The following is a 9,886-nucleotide window of genomic DNA, read 5'->3' on the forward strand; positions in this document are numbered from 1 at the left end:
GTGCAATTTCCAAAGCACACCGTATGGTTTTAATAATCCCAACATCACTGCCTACCTGTCTCCTCCTTCAAAGCTCAGTGTGACCATCGTCTCTCTGTGAAACCTTCACTAAAAGTCCCCAGAGAAGACAAAACATTATGATCCATTTCAGTAGGATTGCAGCCCCGGGATAAGCACACACTTACCGTCTGTTACGTAGAATGTAAGATACTTGCAAGAAGGGAAAATGTCTACTCATTTCTTTGTATCCAGACTATAACTTAGTGCTAAATAAGAGTTCTGTGAGTGACTATGTGAACAACTAGTTGAATGAGGTTAACAGTCACGTGACTGCAGGGAAGCAAGGAAGGCTGTTGAGAGAAGGAGGTTGCAGGAATGAGAGCCAGCACCGGGGAAGACAGACTAGAGAAAGAAGACATTTTCATGTAGCCAGAATCAGTCTCTAGAACCAGGGACTCTAACTTATCAGGACTTTACCCATTAAACTTGCCTTTATTTGTTATACCTGTTGATCCGCCTACAGATACTACCAATAAGAGAGGACCATCACCCATCACTAATCTCAGGGCACCTGCAATGGTGGTGTACCTCATCCAGAGCAGACTTCACCAGTGCTGTTTCTCTCATGTACCACTGCTAAAGTTAGAGGTTATACCCTCAGGAAGAACATGAGCATGAACCCACTCATGTGGCTTCTAGAAAGTACAACTGTGTTTTCTCATCACCTTAGAGGTATCAAGTACATCTGAGTCAGTGTAGAGGAAATATTAACAATTCTCTGGCTCTAGTGGATGAAATCCCTTGTGCCTCATTAATGAAGTATTCTTTAGTCCTACATTCCCTGGGAAATTTATTTCTCTGGAGCTAAGAGAAGAAAACTCAAATGTGTGCCAGCTTGACCCTTGAGAGACAAGGTGGAGCTCCGTGTACAGTTTTATCCCATTGGACTGCTTCTTCCCAGAAGGTGGTCACCTCTAGTGTGGTGTGTCTCCAGCATGCAGCATAATGTCTAATGATCACTCTGAGATGCATTTCCTTCTCCAAAGACCTATTAACACAGCTGGACATCATTTACCAAGATGCCAGGCTTTTTTTAAGCACTTCTGATCACACACAGCCCCACCACATAACTACTGGATTTTTACTATATCTTTTAATTCAATTAATTGACAACAGACCCCGAGTAAATGGAATGCCATCCCTGTAGGTAGGGTGTTGGAAGATAAGATGATAGGATGTTCTCAGTGAGTGTCTACACATCTACGGGTCATAATACATAAAAAGCCTAAATGTCACAATGTCCATAAGATGGTTCATGCATAATATTGAAATGTTATTTCATAATATCATATAATATAATGATAATAATATAAGATAGTAACATTTCACATACCATAGAAATATATTCATAGGGTTACATTATTATTTATGAGAATGATTTGCTAATTCAAATCCATGACACCTGTGACATGCTAAGTGTTATCTGAAAGGGAATCTGTCCATCTGGTAGCTTTCTGTTCTGTGAATGGAAAGAGGTATTGCAGAAGGATCCATTCTAGTTGAAGACGTGAGGAGAGAAGAGGGAAATCTTTCTGAGGAGGATTCATGAAGGAGGAGGTGGGGGGATGAGGAGGTGATATCAAAGGCTTAAGTAGAAAGAAAATGTTTCTAAAATAATGATGGCAACAATGTGCAGATGAGCTTGACACAATGGATGGATGGATGGATTCTGATAAGAGCTGTAAGTATCCCCCTTCTCTGCACTAGGAGCAGCTCGCCTGCTACTGCCCCTCATCCCCTAAAAATGTACACCTGCGCCAAATTCGTCTCCACCCCTTCCCTGGTCAGGAGCACCTCCCAGCTGCTGAGCCAACCATGTCTGTGTTGGTGCAGAAACGGCCTGAGACACTGAGAAGAGCTCTTCAGCAGCTTGACAGCCCCATGTTCCCAGACCTCACTTATCCATCGTCGCAGCTTCCAAACCAGCACCGTCTCAAAGGACATTGACACAACCGCCAACTTCATTGGGGCCGGGGCTGTCATAGTTGGAGTGGCAGGCTCTGGAGCTGGCATTGGGACTGTGTTTGGGAGCCTCGTCCTTGGTGATGCCAGGACCCCTTCTCTGAAGCAGCAGCTCTTCTCCTACGCCATCCTGGGTTTTGCCCTCTCGGAGGCCATGGGGCTTTTCTGCCTGATGGTGGCCTTCCTCATCCTCCTCGCCATGTGAAGGAGCCTTCTTCACCTCCCATAGTTCTCTGTCCCACGTCTCGTCTGCCCTATATGTTGCTTTCCCTGCACCTCCCCAGGCATCCCAGGGGAAAAAATTGGCTCAGGGTTTGACAGAGGGAAGACAAATAAATACTGTATTAATAATTAAAAAGTAGGTTATTATGCGAAATTAAGATTATGGAGAAAACTTTCCTGCCACCATATACTCTTCTGTTGAGATAGATGGTGACATGAACACATGACACTTTTAGAATAATATCATAGGCCAGCGTTTAGAAGAAATGGGTAATGCGTTACTGGTGAGCCAACATTTTCCTGGAATGGTTGACTAAAAATCCAGTATAAGTGAAAAATTCCAATTGATTTTAATGGAATCGTAATTTTTTAAAGTATGGACAAGACTACCATTTGTCAACTTTGGTTGTTATATTAGTAGAGCATGTTCAGTTACCAGAAATTCATTTCCTCCTTTACATTAATATACCCTCTGAAGTAGTAGTGAAATATGGGTGCTTGTTGAATGGTCTGGGAGTCTTGGAGTGTACCATGAATACCTATAGGTTTGACACAAATATGGATTTAAGTGTATTTACCATTGTTACAAATATATCTATAAATATGTAATATACTTTTTAAACTTCCAACCAGCCAGTCCTCCTCTAATATCTCGCTGTTAACCTCTCTCATCTATAATGTCTGTGGACCACATCAACAGGTAACAATGGAGTATGCCCAAATCAGCCCTTGTTTTCATTGCTGCATTCCCCTACTTCCACTCCGTAACTGAGTCCGGTGATTACATCATGAACACACCAAGCTCGGACTCCCTTTAACTTTCATTCCTAGAAGGGGGGATTCTCTGGGTGGAAAAAGACTTTCCTTCTTTGATGAAACATATAAGGACATGAAAGGAGTAAATTTTAAAAAGCTCTTAGGCATAAACAAGCACCTTGAGGAAGGGAGCCCCTGAGCCTGGGGGATCAGAACCATCGTCTTGGACTCTCCAAGGTCAACTGGCAGAGGAGAGTGAGCAAGGACATTGCTCTGTTTTCTGATTTGGTACTTAGCAGCTGGAATCTTAAATGCTCATAAGCAGTCATATAATGTGCAAATATTTGTCTCTTTCCCTTGGAGAAAATAAAAGAGATGGAAATTAAAAAACACATGGAAACAGACGAGTGGACCCAGGGACCATAGACACATTCGTCTCCATGATCTTGAGTGTAGGATGGTTTCCTGACACCAACGCCAACTCCTCTGAAAATGCCCAGTATATAAGGTACTTACATAAATTATACATTATGCAAATTACTATAGAAATGGAACTAGAGTGTGGAACAGAACTCAAAATTATAAGGCTATTGGTTGGATAGACACTGGTGATACCACCAAGATTATATTCCTTAGTGACCCATAAGAACTGGAATAAAACTCGCCCCATATTAGAATAGCTAACAATTTAAGATCCTAAAGTAAGGGCTCGCAAAGGAGGAGTAGAAATGGGAAGGCATGGAGCAAATGACAGAAGTGACAGCAAGTACATTAAGAGATTAGAAATGGATGAGTGGAAATAAACTGATGATCCACTCTGCAAGACTTGATGTAATCACAAGGAGTGGTTTTCACAATGTTTTAAATGGTTGATTTTAAATTATATATTTTACCACAGTATTATTTGTCCTAAAAAGGGAATATCTAAGAATATGTGGCAGAGTTGGACTGTGCTCCTCAAGGTGAGCTGTTTGAAACCACCAGCTGCTCCACAGGAGAAAGATGGGACTTTCTACTCCAGTAGAGAATTCCAGGTTTGAGACCCCACAGAGGCAGTTTCATCCTGTCCTATAGATCTGCTGAGCTGGTATTGACTCCATGGCAGTGAGGTTTTTAGTTTGGGGTTTGTTTGTTTTTATCAAATAGTTCATGCTCAAAAAAGCATCCATTTTAAAGAAATGATGAACTAATTGTATATATTAGAATGGAAACATGGAAATGAGGGGTAACACGGAGCTGAGAAACAAAACCAATCTGTAGACAATTGGACAATGCCTTACAGAAAAGTCACAAAGAAGACACTATCCAGTCAGGGTGCAGTATAGCACCGATGAAACATACAACTTTCCTCTAGTTCTTTAATGCTTCCCTCCCCACTATCATGACCCCAATTCAACCTTATAAATCCGGCTAGACCAGAGCATGTACACTGGTACAGCTAAGAGCTCAAAACATAGGGAATGCAGAAGAGGTAAAACCCTCAGGACCAATAATGAGAGTAGTGATACTAGGAGGGTAAGGGTAAGGTGGGGGAAATAGGAGGAACCGATCTCAATGATCTACATATAATCCCCATGCATGGGAATGGACAACAGAAAAGTAGGTGAAGGGAGACAGTGTTCGGTGTAAGACATATAAAAAAGATTATAAATTAACAAGATTTCAGAAGGGAGTGGGGAAATAAGCTGATACCAAGGGCTCATGAAGAAAGATATGTTTTGAAAATTATGATGGCAACATATGTACAAATGTGCTTGACACAATGAATGCATGTATGCATTTTGATAAAAGCTGTAAGAGCCCCCAATAAAATGATTTTTTTATATGAAAAAATCTGAAGGAAGTTTGGATACAATCAACTAGTTCACTCACGATGTAAGGAAGTTTGGCAGTCTCCTGATTAAAGTGCTAGGCTGCTAACCAAAACTGGAGATTCAAATCTCCTACCTGCTCCGTGGTTGAAAATGTGACAGTCTGCCTCTGTAATGATGTACAGCTTCAGACATGCTTTGAGGCAGTTATTCATCACTATGTGTACTTTGAGCTGTACACCATAGCAGTGGGTTTTAAATTGAGTCTACATTTTTCATGGAGGAACAGAGTGGGTGGCACTCAGCATTCCTGTCTGACCTACTCACTACCCAGCTATAAAGTGAGTCTCACTCATTGGACTGAACTGTGTGATAGGGTTCACAAAGCTCTATTTTTTTATATATAAATCATTTCATTGGGAGCCCACACAACTCTTATCACAATCGATACATACGTCCATGTGTCAAGCACATTTTTAAATTTGTTGCCATCATCATTCTCAAAACATTTTCTTTCTACTTGAGCCCTTGGTACCAGCTCCTCATTTTTACCCTCTCTCCCCCACCCTCTGCCCATAGTAGAAAAAGAGCATTTATAGATGTCTAAATACAGGCATGTATATATGTAAATATATTTATATGTGATGATCGGTAAATAGACCAATGTGCATATGTTTAGTATTAAGGCAGCAGATGGACATTGGGCCTCTACTCAAGTACTCCCCTCAGTGCAAGAACACTTTGTTCTTTTCACTTGGCATTCCATGATTCACACCTTCCTGACATGATCGCTGAAAACAAAACAGGTGCATAAGCAAATGTGGTGAAGAAAGCTGATGATTCCCGGGTACCAAAAGATACAGCTTCTGAAGTCTTAAAGGCATGAAGATAAACAAGCACCCAACTAGCTGAGAAGCAAACAAATCCCACATGGAAGAAGCACACCAACCTGTGTGATCATGAAGTGTCCATAGGATCAGGCATCAGGCACCAAAGAATGAAAAATCATATGATTGTGAATGAGGAGGAGTATGGAGTGGAGACCCAAAGAACATTTGTAGGCAAATGGACATCCCCTTACATAAAGGTTGTAGGGATGAGATGAGTCAGTCAGCGTACAGTATAGCACTGATGAAACATACAACTTTCCTCTAGTTTTTTAATGCTTCCTCTGGCTACTATCATGTTTCTCAATTCTACCTTACACTGGTACACATAAGAGCTGGAAACACAGGGAATCCAGGACAGATAAACCCTTCACGACCAATAATGAGAGTAATGATACCAGGAGGGTAAGGGAAAGGTGGGGGAGAGAGGGGGAACCAATCACATTGATCTACATACAATCCCCTCCCTGGAGGATGGACAACAGAAAAACATTTGCTTATGCACCCGTTGTCTTTAGCGATCGTGCCAGGAAGGTGAGCATCTCAGACTGCCGAATTGTTAAAACAAAGTGTTCTTGTATTGAGGGAGTACTTGAGTAGGGTCCCACTGTCCATCTGTTTCCTTAATACTAAACCTATAAATATATGTACATAGATCTCTTTCCCCCTCATTGTATATAAATCTATTTGCATCTGTATATACCTGTATTTAGATCTCTATAAATGTCCTTCGTCTCTAGTTCTTTCCTCTATTTCTTTGTACTTTCCTCTTGTCCCACTATCATGTTCAGCTTTTATTTGGGTTTCAGGATTTCCTCTCAGTTACATTGTCCTTGATCCAGCCCTGCCAGACCTCCTACACCCTCCTAGCCACTGATGTTGGATCACTTGTTGTTCCCTTTTTCCTGGATTTGTTAACACCCACTTCCTTTCCCCTGCCTCCCCTTCTCCCATGCCCACCCGGAACTGCCATCCTGTTGTTCTCTCTTCCAGCTTGTTTATCCCCCTATCCATCTTAATGGTAACATATTGTCTCATCTTTCTCCCTCTGAGCAGTGAATAGGATTGAAAATACAACCTTTCAAGTAGCTAAAAACTTAATCCAACAGAGCTGCTTCCTGTGTGCAGAGAAACTACAGAGCACTGTATTTTCCAGGATCATGAAAACCAACAGTTTCCCATGTAATTATTTGAGATGCTGACCAGATTGCAGTGAGAAACTCAAGGGCAAAAATGAGGCAGATGTTAGGTGAAGATAGTTTTGTAGTCAAGCATAATTGGAGAGCACTGGGTTCTTTTGAAACAATAAAGGCAAAGTTCTAGTAGTATCATTGAAGCCAAGAAGGGATATGCATACCTTTGCTAAACAAATGGGGGTCTGGAGAGGTCTTGAAACTAATGGTCTTGAACTAAAAATTACAACAAAAATGCCTACTATCTGGATAGCAGAAGATTAATCACGTATAGGAAGTCAATAACTTCAGACTTCTTGATTCTACCACCTTTTTGATGATACAAGAGGTATCAACATGCTTAGCTGATCTGGTTTTCAGTGTGGTTCTGGAAGACATTTCCAATATTTGAACATAACACCAGTGCTTTGAATAATTTAATAAGAACAAGTTTACAAACTTCATGCTCAAGATATTCAGCAAGATTTTGGTATAAAGAAAATAACCCAGATGGGTTGAAGGTTTCATGACAGATGTAATCACAAGAAAAATGTTTTAATGGTTTTAATGGGTCAGGATAATAATGAGCACTGGTCCTTTGTGATAATTGCATGCTATTCCTCTATGGCTAGTAATGAAAAATCTATTTCCTAATGAAAGCTGAAGAACCCTGAAAGAATTGCCAGTTGAAGGGAAGATTTGGTTAATGTAAATATATTTTTTAAATACACAAGAAGTTATTTAATATCATGTCTTCAATTTTTCATAAATATTAAGAAGATTGATTATGTACATAAGCACATAAAGAACTGAGGAAAGTATAATACAGATTTTTATTATTTTGAATTTTGCTTTTAAAAAGAAGCTCTCTAAACTTAAGGATGTGTTTCTGTGATATAGGATGTTTCTCAGCTGAAAGGTTTTCTTAGGGCTTGCTTTATGTCCTTGTTTCTAAGACTGTAGATAAAGGGATTCAGCATGGGTGTGGCTACAGTGTACATTACTGAGGTGATTGCAGTAGCCCTGGAGCTTTCAATAGCAGCAGAACTAAGATACACCCCAAGACCTGTGCCATAGAACAAGGAAACCACAGAGAGGTGAGACCCACAAGTGGAAAAGGCTTTATATTTGCCCCCAGCTGATGAAATTTTCAATATGGAGGACACAATCTTTGTGTAAGAGAAAAGGATTCCAGAGAGTGGAACAACACCCAGAAATCCAGTTGCTAAATACATGACTAAGTCATTGAGGAAGGTGTCCGAACAAGCAAGTTGGATGACCTGATTAAGTTCACAGAAAAAATGGGAGATTTCTGATTCTGTACAAAAAGACAGTCGCAAAGCCATCAAACCATTTAATAGAGAGTCCACAAGAGCCAATACCCAGGTGGCCAGAAGCAAGAGGCCACAGGATCTTGGGTTCATGATGACCATGTAGTGCAGTGGGTGACAGATGGCCACAAACCGATCATAGGCCATCACTGCCAATAGGAAGTTGTCTAAGGCCCCAAAAAGCATGAAAAAATACATCTGCGTGATGCAGTCTTCATATGTAATTCTTTTGGTCTGCATCTGGATGTTCATCAGCATCTTTGGGACCGTGGTGGAGGTGAAACAGATGTCAGCAAAGGAAAGGTTAGAGAGGAAGAAGTACATGGGTGTGTGGAGGTGGGAGTCTGTGGTGATGGCCAGGATGATGAGCATGTTCCCAGTGAAGGTGACCAGGTACATGGAGAGGAACAGTCCAAAGAGGAGGGGCTGCAGCTCTATCTCTTCAGAAAGCCCCAGAAGGATGAATTTTGGAAACTGAGTTTGGTTTCCTGGTTCCATGTAGCTGCTGAAACTAATTGGCAAAAGAAAAGAGCATTGCAACCATGGCAAAAATTGTTAACAACAGTTTATGGTATATAATTTCATTTATAATTTAAACAATTCATTAATTAATCCCTGTTCATTTCTGTGTATCTCTTGTTCTTGACTCTCATGTGCTCAATATTCACTTTGATGCTGAAACTGCCTAGTTGTCCTTTCTTCTAATACCATCTTTTCCATAAAACATTATATTTCTCTACAAATTCCTTAAGACTTTGATTGTTCATTCAACAAATATGTTTGACCAAATATTTTATGCCAAGTATTCTTGAAAGTTGTGGGAACTTCAGTTAAAATTTTTTTTAAATTTACCCTTATTTGATGTGAACATCAGAAGATGCAACTATTAGTCTCTTCCCTTACAGAGGTAGGAAGAGTGATGGCAGTTGAAAGACACATGGAAACCATTGGTCCAATGGACTCCTGGAGCATGCAAACAGCAGTCATGTCTGGACCAGAACTCTCCTCCACCTACCAATTATCAACTCTGTAAGTTCAAGAGGCAGCATTTGCCCAGGAACAAAATTCAGAGGGTTATGGAAGAAGGAGGAATGGAAACAGGAAACACAAAGAGGCAGCAGGATAAGTTATGGTGCATTAGGGAATTGCAGTGGACGAGTTAAATCAGAATGTGTGTGATTTCTTGAATTCTGGTCAGGTCTGTAAACAACATAATTCATGGTAAGACGTATGCAAGTTATAAAGTAAAAACAAATGCTTCTTAGTATAATCACTTGTGATAAACAAGCTTACAGCAGGAAATCTGATTGTAGTTAGGATGCTAGTCATGAGAAGAACACATTGTACAGAGATAGAGCCTGTGCTACACCCCTGACACAGGAGTATTCCTCACACCCTCTGACAACAAGATGAGTGGTGTAAGTGATGTGCAAAAAGGAATCTGGACTGAAGCTGTAGTTAAAGTGATGAGGATATGGGATCAGATGGTTATGAGATTGTAAAAGACTCCATGATAAAGAACTTACACGTCATTTATAATTGTTATATGTATTATTATAATACACCACATTATATCATATCCTATTGTATTTTATTGAGCCACTAGGTGGTGGAAATGAGCAAGTACTAGACTACTAGCTAAAAGTTTGGCACTTACAATCAACACAGAGGAATCTAAAGGCAAG

The 9,886-nt window shown here is 40.5% G+C and overlaps 1 protein-coding gene and 1 pseudogene across 1 annotated transcript; one reads left to right on the forward strand and one right to left on the reverse strand.

The window, feature by feature from the left end:
- Window positions 1-1,759: 1,759 nt before the first annotated feature.
- Window positions 1,760-2,227, forward strand: LOC101643567 (annotated as a pseudogene).
- Window positions 2,228-7,778: 5,551 nt separating this feature from the next.
- Window positions 7,779-8,708, reverse strand: LOC101646533 (olfactory receptor 7A17-like). The gene has a single exon (XM_004715561.2). The coding sequence runs from the start codon at window positions 8,697-8,699 to the stop codon at window positions 7,779-7,781; it is 921 nt and encodes a 306-aa protein (XP_004715618.1). The 5' UTR covers window positions 8,700-8,708.
- Window positions 8,709-9,886: the final 1,178 nt, after the last annotated feature.

This window comes from Echinops telfairi, unplaced genomic scaffold (genome assembly GCF_000313985.2).
Source record: "Echinops telfairi isolate 266 unplaced genomic scaffold, ASM31398v2 ScPeMD7_30;HRSCAF=105, whole genome shotgun sequence".
Classification (NCBI taxonomy): domain Eukaryota; kingdom Metazoa; phylum Chordata; class Mammalia; order Afrosoricida; family Tenrecidae; genus Echinops; species Echinops telfairi.